Source organism: Telmatherina bonti (genome assembly GCF_933228915.1).
Source record: "Telmatherina bonti genome assembly, chromosome: 4".
Taxonomy (NCBI): Eukaryota; Metazoa; Chordata; class Actinopteri; order Atheriniformes; family Telmatherinidae; genus Telmatherina; species Telmatherina bonti.
In genome coordinates, this window is record NC_136622.1 from 22732286 (window position 1) to 22748488 (window position 16203).

At 41.3% G+C, this 16203-nt stretch overlaps 2 protein-coding genes across 2 annotated transcripts; one reads left to right on the forward strand and one right to left on the reverse strand.

Annotated features, from left to right (window-relative positions):
* Positions 1-4609: 4609 nt before the first annotated feature.
* Positions 4610-7879, reverse strand: wnt1 (wingless-type MMTV integration site family, member 1; the record flags this gene model as incomplete). Its single annotated transcript, XM_079238641.1, has 4 exons — positions 4610-5101; positions 5255-5520; positions 5709-5962; positions 7779-7879. 4 exons carry the CDS (start codon positions 7877-7879, stop codon positions 4610-4612), a joined length of 1113 nt encoding a protein of 370 aa, XP_079094767.1.
* Positions 7880-10892: 3013 nt separating this feature from the next.
* On the forward strand, positions 10893-13109 carry wnt10b (wingless-type MMTV integration site family, member 10b; the record flags this gene model as incomplete). Its single annotated transcript, XM_079238640.1, has 4 exons — positions 10893-10966; positions 11610-11872; positions 12035-12486; positions 12609-13109. 4 exons carry the CDS (start codon positions 10893-10895, stop codon positions 13107-13109), a joined length of 1290 nt encoding a protein of 429 aa, XP_079094766.1.
* Positions 13110-16203: the final 3094 nt, after the last annotated feature.

Genomic DNA, 16203 nt, shown 5'->3' on the forward strand with positions numbered 1-16203 from the left:
CCACTGATGTTGGGTAGCTGTTGCTCTGGAACTGCCATCTGCCAAAAAGGTCAGTTGCTAGGGGATGATTCTCCTGGACTGTGTCTGCCTCCCAGCTGCCATCTACACACTTACTCACACTCAAGACACACACACTTGAGTATATACATAGACTTTAATTTGATAATATGCTGTTTTTTATGATATCCTAGAAATATGGATTAAATGTAAGTCAATTTGAACCTCTGGATTTATGACATAGAGTGAGGTGAACTTTGGGTGATGTCTACTTGATCAGAATTCTTTCTGTTTGTGTTTGACAAGACTGAAAATACATGTCTTACATTATACACGTGGTAAATTAGTGGCACCAAACAAATGCCTCTCATTGTTACACAAGTATTTTACAAATATTCACAACAAAAACCCAAGTAATTGGAGTTCAGCACTAGGATTACAATGAAATGTTGAGTCGGCAAGCAAAACAAATCAGTGTTGTGTGATTCATTGTCCATTGCAGCCACTGTAAGCAGAAGTTGTTCTGTCCTGCAAGGTAAACCCAGTTTCTTTAACACGTGCCCTTCACTTAAAGGCCAACTCCACCCTACAGGCAAACATTATTCCATAGTTTAGTAGGAATTTTAATATAGTGCATTCACTGAATCAAATCATCTTCTGGGTGATTTAACTGTTTGCTGAATTATTATAAGTAAAATTGTTGGTCCAAGAAATGAAAAACTTGGAATAGCTTGTATCATGAATTTTTTTTTTAAATACACAATTATTCTACAAATCATTTGGAGTTACTTTGGCTAAAATCAAGTAGTTACTTCACTGGTATAGACCACTAAGACTAGATTATTTGAAAAATGGATTTACTGTATTGTTACAAGAAATGAACTTTAGTGCCAATTGGAAAATTCCATGACCAAATGAAAGAATGTGACAGAGGACATATCATTTTCATGAGCAGATTGCTTCTAATGATATTTTTTTATGAAATAAAGGCAAACAGGGATTGACAGGATCCAAACCCAAAATGGGATTCAATTGTAGTTTCTTTTTTTTTCCCATCATCTCTGTATTTTTTCCATTTTAATCCCTCCTGTCACACTATCCTGCTCTCCATCCCGCCTCCCCTCGTCAAACATTAAAACTCCAGTCTGTGCTCTTCCACTGGTCTTCCATAGAGATGACTTTTGTGCAGTGGGGCTGTTGTTTTTGTTTGTGCCCTTCTCACCATGGCTGCCTGCTTGCCGCCTGGCAGCCCCGTGTGTCAAAGGTGGCTGCAGGAGAACAGACTGTGGGAACAGCCGGTTAGCCTCCCTTGGTCTCCTGCTCCCCAACCAGAGGGCCAGCCATCAATCCCGCACTCCCCCTGCCCCTGAACACACACATACTCTCTCTCACACACACACCCATAGACACACACACACACACACACTGAATCACAAACACACAATTGCTCAAGCAAACTCGTAATCACACAAAAACCCTACAACGCTCACACCCTCTCCCAATAATCCTCGGAAGCAATTTCATCTCGACTCGGGTGGCGGCCCATTGTCGCCAGCCCCTTCAATCTTTCCTTATTAACTCTCGCTTTGTCCCGCATCCGAGCTTCTGGACTCATCTCTCCTACATTCCGATCAGTGCTGCTCTCAGCACTCCCAGGCAACCTCCTTACGTTAATCCCACTGCCTCCCCCACCAGCAGTCCCACCCCAAGGAGCTCTTACTTTTTTTTCCCAACCTGCCGATCACCTACTTGCAGAGTAAGGTAGGGGCATTAACTCCATGGGTTTTCTGAAGGCAAAGCATGAAGGCGGGGTGGGTGAAAGTGGAGGCGGCCACAAAGTGACTCCAGCCCAGACAATTAGAACAATGAACCAGGCCTGTAGGGGGCTAACTCGCTGCGTCACGCCTGGACGATGGGGTATTTTGTCAGTTTAATGAATTGTCCGTCAGGCCAGGGCCACATCGCAGGCTGCGCAGGGAAAGGCCAGCAGGGACCCAGACACTAAGTCGGTATTTATTACACTGCCTTTGTCACTAATTGAGCTAATTATCACTGACTCCTTAGCACTCCCACAGGCAGCACCCCCTCTGTAAGGACACTACACCCTCCAATCACTGTCTAACAACTCTCCCACCTCACTCTCATGCCTGAGATTTGAACTCTGCCTTCCCTCTTCTCTCGTTTTTAATCCAACATGTTTTCTCTCTTTAGTTTCTTTTTGTTCATCCATTATTGCTTTTTATTTCTCTTACAGATGAGACTTGTCTCATATAACTTTCAGCTGCACCAGCTCCTGCCTTTGTACTCAATTAGTCAATTATTACACCGTCAAATCATCTAGCATGTGTTGACTTTTCTACTCTACTGACAAAAGGCAGAATGTTTCTTTTGCCAACATCAGATTGGTCATTCTGTTTTCAGTGGAACGATTTATGCTCTCATCTGTCTGTCTTTGTCAGTCACTCGACATGCTGCTTTACAGTCTCAGTTCTGGTTTTCTCTGACTTATTCTGTTTGTTCTCATAGGTCCAAAGAAATATTCCCGTTTGTTTAGGATACTGATCCAGTTATTGGTTAATTCATTATTTCTTCAGTAACCAACTCATCATGTACGCCTTTTTCAATGCTTCTTGCTACCTTTTCTGACCACTGTGCTTCCACGGTGGTGTATCAGTGACCCTGCCTGCTCCTGTTATGTGATGGGTTAGAAAGTGCAAAGCTTTCCAAATGTTTGTGGTTGGTCAGGTTGCCAAACATTGGAAGAGATTCCAGGTTTTCATAATAGTTCAGATTTTTCCTTTGTTTCTTTCACACTGGGCATATGAATGAACACTTTTGATGTAAACCCTTATACTGTATGAGGTGAGGTATGTGCCTGGATAAGCAGTGGCTGTCTCTGTGGTTGACAGCACAGATGCAGGGATGTTTTGTGAGCTGGAGAAAGAAGCTGCTTTGGAGGTGGTAAGAGGATTAAGCATTTGACACCCAGGGCCAGACTTTTATGTTCACTTGGTCCGTTGTCAAAATTCTCAAAAATTTTTAACTATATCTGGCATAACAGCATCTTTGACACAGACAGGAGGTCACCAGGATTAAAAATATAAACTTTATTGTTCTATTGTACAGTACAAAACCAATCGGAACCTAAATCTTTCAATGGAAATCTAAAAATGTCTCCTTTTACATTTTTCTATAACAGTATAAAAGTTCTTAAAAATAAATATTTGTATTTACACTAATAAAAAAGTAAATATTCAGTGCATGACCAAAAACAAACTTTTTTTTCTTTTTTACACAAAACAAGCAAAATAAAAATAAATGTGTCTAGCAAGAGTAAACCTTTGTCAGCTACATTAAACCACAAAAGAAAAAAACAAAAAAACAAACATCTCCTGACTTGCCTCCAATGAAAGTGTGTTGTCCAATCACAGACAGGCACATAAATCATTTGGCAAACATATAAGTAACATCTTTATAAATATATTTTAATACATAATTTTGGTTATCTTAGCTGATTAACAGTATGATTATTTTTTTGACTGATGTTTTTTTTAATTATTGAAAATAAATTGTTTCATCTTAAACATTTTTTAATCAAAACTTGAAATTATTACACACCATCTGACTACTTTAAACCTAGACTAACTTAATCCTGCACAAACATATTTCTTCTTATATCAACGTTCATCCTGAAGTGGGGTTAGTTTTCATTTAACAGCATGTGAGAATCTGCAAGTTCCATTTCCTCCCTCTTAATTTAGTTTTTTTTTAAATACATATTGACCTGTTATTTAGTTGCATCGTGATATTCAGTGTTTTGATATTACATTCAAATTACATGACCTCACTATGACTTATTCGATGAGTTTCAGCTTTCCTTGGTGTTTACTGGTCCCAGTCAAATAATACCTTGACCTTGTAGTAAGTTAGAGTACAAACTTACGTTTAAAGGGTATTTAGCTCCAGAAAAATCTAAACAAAAAGGGGAAAATGTAGTTAAGAAATTAGAAGTGGTTTGGCAGCATCCTGGTCTTAAGTACACAAGTTGGGAACAGTTTGCCAATCTCTGGAGAAAACCTTCTCACAGTTTTGTGAGAATGAAACTAAACTTCAGAAACAGTAGATAAAATACATTGTTTCTTAATAATAATGTCCCTCCTGCTTGTTTGGTTGCTCTCTGGCCACATCAACAACTGTAAAACATTTTATCTAGTTTCTTCCCTCGGTGGGGAGGAGAGGGCTTTATATCACCTGCTGACAGCCATCAGTTTATTCCTCTATTAATTATCCAAAGTGTAAATACTTAACTAAAGTAGATGATTTCCTTTCTGTATAAATTGTTGTTGTGTTTGAATACTTTTAAATGAAAAGCAAGCGCACATATTCCTTTGGTACCCTGTTCACATATTTGTGCTTTTTTTCTATCTCCAGGCAAAACCTTGATTGACATTTTGTGCCATAACATTTCCTGTATCAGCTTACCAGCCTCGAAGCTTTTCTAACCTACACCTGCTGTAACTTCTCAAACCATTTGTGTTCCTGTGGTTCTCTTAGTCAACAATGTTTTGCCCCTCATACATTCCTGAATATTTGCCTGCAGGTTGACCTTCGATCATAGACACTGATGTAACGTTCGTGTGCTGGTACAGTTCAAACAGCTGACGTGGCAGCACCAGTGAAACGTGCAGTGACAACGTTCGTTTACACTTTCGGTCCGAGTTTTAAACCCACGTCCGCAGCATAGCAACTCGCATCCATCCAGCCCTGGAGAAGAGCTGTTGCATGTTCTTCCAGAAGTTCCCACAGTCCCAGTTTTGCCATTGTAAGAGCAGAAGTTAGGTGATTTCTCAAAATAGACAAGGTCCATGGCAGAGGGGGGTTTGTGAGCCGGGTTTTCAGGCTGTAGATGTCGGGGGTCAGCTCGGTGGGAGGCACGGTTGCTGCCCTTGTTGGCATAAATAACTTTGGACGCTCCATCAAAGCGGTCTTTAAGGAAATCTCCCACTGTTCGGAAGCTGGGCAGCCGCATCCAGCAAGTACGCATGGTGCAGGAACCAGACATGCCATGACATTTGCACTCCTGATGCATCTCTGATGACACAGTCTGATGGGAGTAAGACCAAACACCATCCATGAAATATCACTCAGAATTCGAAGCACAGATATAATTATTGCATATGTTGATGTTCTGTCTTTTTTTTTTTTGTCTGTCAATCATAATACATCATCTCTCTTATTTAAAGCATCAAAGCCTTACCATTCTTCCTGCTTCATTGTTGTGTAGGTTGGTGAGGTAGCGTAGATCTCTGCCCCTCTCACTGGAGTCCACAAACTCACGGCTGAACATCCGGCCAAAATCCACATTGTCACTGCAGCCCCCCCAGTGCCAGTCTGGCCCTCCAGGACCTCGGCGACGATAATCGCATGTGCACGACTCAATGGCCCCTTCTGAGCAGGATCGAGCCACAGCATGGGTCACTCCTGCGCTGGTAATGGCAAATACAAATGCCGTCTCTCGGCAACCTGAATAAACAACATGAAAACTTCCCATCAGAAACTGATCCAGCCTTTCAGATTTGGATTTGCCAATTTCTGCCCAAAGTTGGAAAGTATTTACAGACAAAGCCTTTTAAATCAGCAAAAGAGATTCCATTACATTCTGCCCAGAATTGTCCAAATATTGCCTGTTGAGAAAGAGAAGAGAGGCTCACCACGATTGACAATTTTGCCAAAAATTGCTGGGCTGTGGGTGGTCGGGCAGTTCCAGCGGCGGTTGCGGAACTGCCACTTGCACTCCTTTATGGCAGTGTGCAGCCCAGCGGCGATGGCGTGCAAGATGCCAGGATTCTGCCGTATCAGCCGGCGCTGGCGACGACTCAGAAGGGCCAGGCTTGGGTCCAGGACCAACTGCACATTCTTTGAGTTGGTTAGAAGGTTGGATGAAGAAGCCACATTGACAATACCCCTGGCATTGGAACAACATAGACAAGGGAAATAAGAGTGAAGGAGCTTGCGGTCGATACATGCTGTTCCTAAGTGACCCTTTAAACCCTTAAGCTGATGTCTTTTTGCATGTCATGAGTTGTGCCTTTGAAATAAAACTTTCAATGTACTCTACATAAATAAACAGTGGTGCATGCTGTTCCATGACCACACAAGACACCAGTGTCTCTGAGTCACAATGCAGGTTCCAGCCTCAGATAGCATGAAGTTGAATCATGTTACCTCTCTATAAACCTTTTGGACCAGACACAGTTAGATGTCAGCTTCATGATTGAAACATAAAACCACATTCTTCTAATTGATATTTATTATCTATAATGGTTTCATCAGAATGAGGATGGTTTATGCAAAGTGCTACTGTGCATCGTCTTTTATAATAGGTTAAAAAGATGTAGCATCTTAGAAGGAAAAATGTCAATGTTAGAATTATGGTCACCATGTCAATAAAGATACTAAAAAGTACCTCTGCATACACTGCTTACTGCCACAGTAGTAAAAACTGAATATTATATTAAATGTGATGATAAACACGTACAAATTAAAACATCCTTGCTGATTAACCTATGATATTTACATATCAGTGTAAGCTGAGATGTAAAAATGTTTATTTATTATGGTTTATCTTATTTGTGGCTGAATGTGCCACCTGCCCTGCTCGGTTGTACACCAATTTTGAATCACTTAACAGGATTTAAATGCAGCCATTTTGTCATCGGTTTCAGAACATTCTGGGTGTTTCAGTACATAGACTGTATAATTTTCCACTTTGTCTGGCATTTTCTGTCAGATTTTTGTGTGGACGTGTTTTTTAAACTTCAGTGGTGCGTAATGGCTGAGTCTCATGTTGAACATTAACATCGGGAAAATCTGGCGAGCCTTGGCCTGTTTGAATGGCGCTTGTGAGGTTTAGAAACATAAATACAAATGATCATTTCATCTTTTTGGGTGTTTTCTCTATTCCATATCTTGTTTTTCCCTCTAGATGTGTTTTTTATGGAATTGAACTGATATTTTTATTATTTGAAAACGCATCTTATCCTGTGACGCCGCAAAAACGTTTCCTTAAAACTAAAAACATAGCTTACACCTTACTCATTTTTTTAAACTAGCAAGACAGTGTGCTTAACTATAAACATCCTATTTTATTGTTTGTAATATCAAAATACTGTGCGGTTGACTGTTTCAGTTTTTGGGGTTGTGTATAGTCGGAAGAATGTGCAATATTAAATCAACACGACCCTGAACAAGCTCTCGTATAGGATTCCTTTCAGCTATGAAATAAATCCGTATTTAATTTATCCCACATTGCGCTGAAAAATGTGGTCTCGTTCAAGCCCAACTGTCAAAAAAAAATGGGGGGAGCCAAACACAGAGAGGATAAATTAAACTGACCGCAAATAAAAGTTAAAACTAAATATTAGGCTTATTTCGTTTGTTTAAAAAATAGTGTTGTCGTTAATCTAAGTTTTAAAAAATTGTTAAAAATGTAAGAGAAATAGTTGCTTGTTGAACTCACATGGAGCAATTTGAAAACGACTGCTTAAATCCCCCAAGTCTTATTACCGTGCGGTTGCTTCCCTTTTTTTTTTTGACACTGAACAGAAGTTGTGTACTGTTCCAAAACAAACACATTATTTCAAGCATGCAGTCTGGACTGTGGTATTCCAATAAAACCTTCTTCATGCAAAGCAGCGCATAGGTCTTCGCTGCTGAGGACAGGTTTCCAGAATTAGGATGCTGTTAAATGAACCAGCGCATCATGTCAGTGTTCAACTCACCACCACCGGCCGCTGTTGTTGACGGCCCCCGTGCCAGAGAGCGAAGACACCAAAAGGATGCAGGCAGCTTTCACTCCCAGCAGTAGCGCCAGACTCCTCATCATGACTTCGATTCAAACATGAGGATGAAAAGTCAAATTTCAACTTTTTTTTTTTTTTTTTTTTTTTTTTTTTTAATAATCTTTTCTCTCTCTCATCCGTTCTCTCATGAACAAATAATATTAGTTAAATTAGAACTAGCCCCAAAATGGTAAAAATAATAAAACATATGTGGGGTTATTTTGTGTGATAGATCAACTGAAATAGTCCAAAAACATAACATGCAAGGTGCAGGTATGTGTAGCCTATACTTACCACACCACAATCCGATTATGACTTGAGAGATGCTGGCAGCTCTAATTGACTTAAATGGCTCTTGAGTGGAGACAGGTTGCTAAATGATGTGAAGTGTCCAGTCAGGATGGTACTGCTGCTGCAGCAGTCGCCTTCACTCTGCCTCTCTCAGTGATGCTTTACGAGGCGCATTGGACGCGTGGGACAGTCCCGAAGACTTGATCCCCTCGGTGACTGATAGGCAACACATTCTTGTCTTAGTGAGCGCTATGAGGGGAATAAAAAAGGGATTTGCTGCTCTCATCTCCCTCTGTTTTTTTTCGCAGCGTTTTCAATAGGATTGGAGGGAGGGATAGTTAATGCTTTTCATAGGGCGCACAATGAATAAGGAAACACAACTGAGAAAAAAAAAGAAAGAAAGAAAGAGAAAAAAAAACAGGCCAGTCCACAACGTTGCGCATATTACTTGTGGAATCTCACGGTCGTCACATAATCGATCCCCTGTAAGGAAAAAAAGAGTGTGCGTCTCAGAGTATTTTCTCTCTGGCCGCGCTCTTGCTTCCGCATCCAGTCTTTTTGGGCGAAGTATCCTCTTTAGAAGTGTTGGTACAGATGCGATGGTGCTCCGCCGCTGGTGTCACGGTAGTATACAGTTAAAGCGGAATATGAGCCATCTGAAACTGCCCTTGTGTTTTTTTTTTACCCAGTGCTTGGATTAGCCTACTCCCTAACCGCATCTCCTCCTCTCTCCAAATGCGCTCTCATAAGCCCATAGGCCATTGCTCTGTCTTTCATTTTATGGTAAAAACCTTCACAAGACTTTCAAAGACTATTACAGGTAATTATTTATATATTCTTTTATACTAAAAGTGCCTTTTATGAGGCAATAAAACTGTCATCGCTGGACTTACATTGTAAACTGCGTGCGCGCTAGGAAACATAATGCATATAGAAACAATAAGTTGTCCTATTACTCACACTCAATATCGGCCTACTTAAATATTTTTCAAACAGGAGAGATGAAGTATGGCCTCCAATCAGAAGTTTGATGCATGATGAAGCAGGCAGAGTGGGGGACGAGTAAGGATAAAAACCAGCCCTAACATCTGGCATGCAGACCTCCCTCGATGCAATGTAGCGCAGTGTAATCACAGCTTGAGCCACTTTGCGGCATCTCCATCAAACCCCAGACTTGGGGCAAGCCTGTCCCCAAAACTTCTCCATGTTGTATCGTGGGTGAATGTTTCACCACGTGACGCTTGTCTGCTTATTTGAATTTTCCACAATAGTTTCCGCATTGCAGTTGAGTAACATCTTTCCTTTGTTCTGCACCCCTCTCTCTCTCTCTCTCTCTCTCTCTCTTTCCTTCGGATGACAGCATAAGGGAGAAGGCTTATTAAAAAAATGACAGACACCCCACATTTATACTCTAGCTTTATATGAAGGTGCTCGAACTAGTTTCCTGGAGCAGTCATGCGACACCGAGCAGATTAGAGCTTCAATCCGGATAAAGAGGGCCTTTTATATACAAATCAACTTCAAATCACTTTTTAAGCCACTTAGATATACACACCAAGGCAGAATGCTAATGCACTTTTCATTGCTTGAGCTTAGGGAATGGAAGGAGATTAGGTGAATTGGTGTCACTAAGCGAACCGTGTTCAAGGGGGGTTTTAACTTAATTTTATGAAAGTAGCACACATGCAGCTCTCGGTTACCAGCAACAATGTTTGGGGGTTTGTTGATGCTTTATTTGGATAAGCAGGATCAATACGTTGATGGATGATCTCGAGAACGCCACAAAAGGCCCGAGACAACTGATTTCATAAGCCTGATTGTTATTGAACGTACTTGTAATGAGAGTTCTTCAAATATTTGAACGTTTGTAAGCTTTCTTTGCATTTTGATAAATAATTATAATTTCCCATAAGTTTTGCCAGAACACCTTATGCCACAATGTGATGCACGCTGACAGAGATATGTCATTCTAGAAATTTATGCTGGGTTTTTTTTTTTTTTTTTTTCAAATAAAGACTTTAGATTGACAAAGTGGAGCTGTTTCGTGCGCAACAATGAAGAAGAGTCGCTGATTGAGGTGGGAGGAAGGGGGGACACCACATGACTAAAAACAGTATTGTTGGAGGGTCTGTGAGCGGAGCCGTCTGCCTGCTGCCGCTTCCTTATCGTACAGTGGAAGCTGCAATTCTCCCCTCCCCCAATCATTATTTAGAATAACTCGCCCCTTTATGAACAAAATCTTGTCTGGTTTTCCGTTTGCCATTTGCGTTTCTTTATCCACTTAGGTAGAAAAGGAACGCCTATCATTTATATATAGACTCACAGACAAATACCAGGAGGAAAGGCAGCCATGGTGTGCAACCTATTAAATACTATAACAAGTTCCCATAGTTTCACTGAACTTGTGACCTCTGCACCTGAAAAGTACTTGCGCGTAAAAGTTTGGAGACGTCCTTTTACGCTTGGACTAATTATTGTCTTCTCAAATAATACGACAATCAACTGGTGATCAAACTTTCATATTGGCCAATATTTTGCAAACAGCCGCCTGTGGAGGCATCCACTCCCCTCCCCTCTTTCTCAACCCCCCCTCTCCCCCTTCCAGTTTCTCGCCCCCGAGCTCTTCTGTTCTCCGTCTTCACTTCTCGGTCGTTTGGCGGTGCATCGATAATACTCCACTCTTCTTCCTTTTGATAACCTTTACACAGTGCTGGATCTTATCCCGAGTGTTTTAATGTCACGTCGCGAAACACGCTCAACAAAATGGAGCTATCAAAGAAACCCCGTTGGGACCAATTCCTGATTTTGGCAGCAGCACTTATGTCACCTGCATTAACGTAAGTGCACTTGAGATCTCCAGGAGAGTTGATGTTGCATGCGATAGTTGCGACGTGGGATGAGGTAGAAACTGAGAAAAGATTTTGTGTTTAGTTTATCATTCATTTTTTTCTTTTTTCTTTTTTTTTTTTTTAAAGTGAGGCATCTGCCTCTGATTTATCTGGCTGGTTAAGTTTAACATTAAAACATGAAAAATCAGTGTTTTGCCATTTATTTGTCTTTAACAGGTCCAAACTATGTCACCATTAAAGCACATTAATCTTATAGATTTTTTTTGGCAGTTGGGTCTCCTTTTTATAAAAATATTTTTCTTAGTTAAATCATAGGTTTAGAGTTAACGTTCTTCCTGTGGCTTACTTAAAAATACAATAAAAAAAACAAACAAAAAAAAAACCAACAACACTTTTTTGCTTTTCTTTTTTTTAACCTCAATTTTAAGTTTATTTAACACAACCCAAAAAAAACATAGATTTTATTTTATCAATTTATTTATTTTAGCATATCCCTTTAAACTTTTTCCTGAGTTTGTTGAATTTCCTAAGTATTCCGAACATCCTCCCACTGCCACATTCTCTGGATATGACTGATGAACTCCTGACCAGCACTGATGACACCCCCCACCAACCTTCTCTTTCCTTGCAGGGTACTGTGCAATGATATCCTCAGCCTGAAGGTGGCAGGAGATCCAGTTCTTACCCCTCACTCTGTGTGTCTGAGGCTGGCAGGCCTCAGTAAGCGTCAAATGAGGATGTGTGTGCGAAACCCTGACGTGACAGCATCTGCTCTGCAGGGAATCCAGGTGGCCATCCATGAATGCCAGCACCAGCTCCGGGACCAGCGCTGGAACTGTTCCTCACTGGAGGGCTTTGGCAAGCTGCCCCACCACAACACTGTTCTCAACAGGGGTGAGAGTCTTAACAGTCTATTTATATATATATATATATATATGTATGTGTATATATATATATATATATATATATATATATATATATATATATATACATATATATATATATATATATATATATATATATATATATATATATAATACCTGGTTGTGTCCCCAGGTTTTCGGGAGAGCGCCTTCTCCCTGGCCTTGCTGGCAGCGGGTGTGGCTCACTCTGTGGCCTCGGCATGCAGCATGGGCAAGTTGCGGGGGTGTGGCTGTGAGTCCAAACGTCGCCAAGATGATGACAAGATCCGCCTGAAACTTACACAGCTGCAGCTGCAGACTCTGCAAAAGGGTGGGGTAGGCATTGACATGACAAGGTCATTTCCCCCAGAGCTAAATGGTCACCATAGCCACCTGCCAACTAACCTGCGGTCTGCCCACCCCTCTGCCCTGCTCAAGCCTCTATCAGATGAGTTAAGCTCAATACAGGACACTTGGGAGTGGGGTGGCTGCAGTCATAATTTGCGTTTTGGGGACCGTTTCTCAAGGGACTGGCTTGACTCCCGTGGGTCTCCAAGAGATATCCATGCTCGCATGAGGATACATAACAACCGTGTGGGAAGACAGGTGAGTAAAGTGCTTATTTACTGCTCTGTCTGTGCCTCAGGGAGCATCCTTCTACTGGTCATCATCATTATGATAAATGTGCAGCCTAATTTGTTGATAATTTTGCATCTTTCTCTCCACAGATTGTGACTGACAACATGATGAGAAAGTGTAAATGTCATGGAACATCAGGGAGCTGTCAGTTCAAGACCTGCTGGCATGTGTCTCCAGAGTTTCGGCTCGTGGGATCTTTGCTCAAGGAAAAGTTCTTGTCGGCCATCTTTGTCAATTCACAGAACAAAAACAATGGAGTTTTCAACCCTCGAATTGAAAACAGTGGCAGAGGAAGCACTGGGGGGTTTACTGGAGGGCGTCGTAGAAGCATGTCCAGAGAGCTGGTGTACTTTGAGAAGTCTCCTGATTTCTGTGAGCCTGATGCATCCATTGATTCTGCAGGTACACAAGGGCGCATTTGCAACAAAACTAGCTATAGCACAGACAGCTGCAGTTCACTGTGCTGTGGTCGAGGGCACAACATCCTGAAGCAGACACGAAGCGAACGCTGCAATTGCCGATTTCACTGGTGTTGCTACGTGCTGTGCGAGGAGTGTCGCCTCACAGAGTGGGTCAATGTCTGCAAGTAGTTTCCAGTTCAAACTGCTTTTACCCATTCAGAACTCAAGATGGCGAGCCTGTCCCTTCGCTTTCTCCTGTTCAAGATTTTGTTTTGCTCCTTTTGTAACTCTCCCAAAGAATCTGTTTATCCACTCTTTTCCTTTTTTTGTCCCTTCATCTGGGATCTATTTTGTCTCTGTAGCCGCTGTTATTCTCAAAATGCCAAGTCAGAGATTGAAAAGGTGACTCATGTCATTTGTCTTCCCATGGGCTGTTTAGACACTGCCCTCTCAGTCATCAAACCAGCCTATATCCCATCTTTTCTGTCACCACAAAAAAAGAGGGGGGCATACATTTGAATGTATAAACTCTTGCTCATCTTGTACAGTAGCTGTGTATTTCATTGTGTACATGTATATTTGTAAATATCCTTATTAATATTATTAATAGTATTATCATATCAGAGTCTGTCCTTATGGTGTAGGCGAATGACAGATCAATCAGGTAAAGAGGATGAAACAGTGCTCTAAGACAACAAAGGTTTTCTTCAATGTTTTTTTCTCAAAGGTTCATCACAACTGCCATGCGAGCGTATTGACTCAATTTGTAAATTTGGCATCTGTGATATTTTTTTTATTCTAGTTTCTCCTATATTTGACTGGATAAAAGCTTCGCTGAGATTAGAAATCTCTTTTTCAAGAATGAACTGGCCAAGAAGGGAGTGCATGCTAAAGTTTGTAATACACCACATGACAGACAAATATCAATTATCAAAACACAACAAGTAAAACTACAAGAAAGAGTACTTATTTGTGTTTGCCTCTGAGTTTTTTCAGACTTTGACTTAGAATAGATGAGAAACGACAATTTCTCAAGGACTCATGCAGTTAATGCAAGATTGTCTCACTGACTTGACTTGTATAAATTTATTAAAGTTTCACTTATTGTTTCACTCGTTTTGGTAAAACATTAGTTTAAAAAAAAACAAAACAACAACCCATAATCCTTTACACTAACAACCAATCATTCAGCTTTATTTACATAGTTGTAACAAGAGCAATTACATCCTGATAATGGTTGAAAAGGTTCAGAAATAGGCCTCCCCTTGGTATAATAATGACGTGATGTGTGTCACTTCCTTATGAAATAATGACTGAGTTTTTGACAGTATGCATTATGTGCTTTTTTTTTTCTCCATTCCATCTGTCCGAGCACTCCTTAGATCCTTCCCACATAAGATCCACATCAAAGTGAGAGATGGACCTACTTTAGTGTTGCTGAAGGGTGCATGTAGGTTTGAGCCCGTGTATGTGTCACTGTCTAAATGGGTGGGTCTGTGTGTGTGTGTATGTGGGAGGGGGTTGGGGGGGGGGGGGGGGGGGGGGGTGCTCGATGCACTACAGATTTTGGAGGTGAGAGCCTTTTTTATGGCCACTTCATGCAGAGAGGAGGACATTTTATGGCTGCAGGATATTGTTTCCTTAAAGTATGACTTGTATTACTGGAGAGCCGCATCAAGAGAGCAAGAAGTGGGGGTGATTATACCAGTCTTTGCTATGCAAGCACCTGAGGGGATCATCTGTCCAGAGTTCATCGCCAGTGACAGGACTTGCAGAACCACGTGTTGATGAGATCCTGTATGCCTGTTACCGAGGAGACAGACTACACAAATATAAACACATGCACATGAAAACATGTATGCGTTTATGCACAAAGACACTTGTATGATGAAATACTGGGCCTAATGCACAATCAAAAACATTCATGCTGGTGTGCACACATGCACTGTAGATTTAGCAAAATGCTAATGTCACCACATGACTTGATTTATGATTGTAGCATTCCTAGATATCTTAGATAATCCAAACTGTTTTTGTGCTTAGTCTGCTGGGAAAAAAAGCTTGTTTGCCACTTTGGATTTAATGCCAATTAAGTCATATTTGAATGGACTTTGGTGAATATCTCTTGACTTCCAAGGAATTATAATGCCAATGACTGATATGGTTGTACTATGTCTTTCTTTTTTTATTCTTATTTGTATGGAATTTGCAAGAGTAAAAGGGAGAGTGCGAGTGGTATGGAATGATAAGGGCCTGGATTTCTGGTTTGTATTTCTTCATTCCTTTATCATTTCACCCTGGAGCCGCTATAAGAGAATTTCCTGTCACTGTTGCTCCCATGTGTGAGACAGAGGTTGGTGGACAGCCTGGGACTGCTTTCACTCCTGTTTTTTTTTTTTTCCTCTTCATCGTTGCAGAGAAAGACACATGCATAGCAACACATCGACTGCCCCCTGAATAATGACATCCAGACTGGGCTGAAATTAAAGAGAGGCAAGGCAAAGAGAGGAAGTTAGGAGAGATAAAAGTTACCCACTTTGATTGACAGGATGATTATATGTATAAAGTAAGGCGATTTAGTGTGTTTAGCTGGATATAAAGATAGGGAAATAGATCCTTGCACTTTCATACAGCAGAAATGCGGAAGGTATAGACAAATAGGGTATGGAGAAGGGGTGAATAAAGTGTGCTCTGTATAAATACATGCCTCAAAACATCTGCTTCTCAACTCCCCTTTCATTTTTTGATGTGGGACAGGGAGAGGAGGAGAACGGGAGAGAAAACACAAGGAGCCAGCTACCCAGAACATCAAAGCCCCTGCCCTCAACGTGCAGGCCCTCATTAGTTCAGCTAGCAGAACCAACGAGACTTGTGATTGTGTTTGCTGGGGTGCACGCTGGCAGACACTTCAGAGGAAAGGCTCCTTTAAGTCATAACTCCCCACCCTACCTCTCCTGCCACCACCCGAGCCCGCTGTAACCCCCTGTAACCCTCTCCAAGTTCCAAACTCGGCCCGGTCCCCCACCATCCACTCCACCCCGTAATCTGGTCTGCAGCTGCAAACATCTGTTCCCCTCTTTATTCCTCTGCCTTCACCACTGAATTGATAAACACATCTATTACCAGACTGTCGACTGACACGCAACATAGCAGAGGAGGGAGGCAAAAGTTGGCTTCACCTATGGCTGCAGGGCTGATTTTGGGGCATGTAATTTAATCACACAGGGTACAGGTGCAACATGTGATTAAATAGCAATTACGATTTTTCTTTCTTTTTTTTATT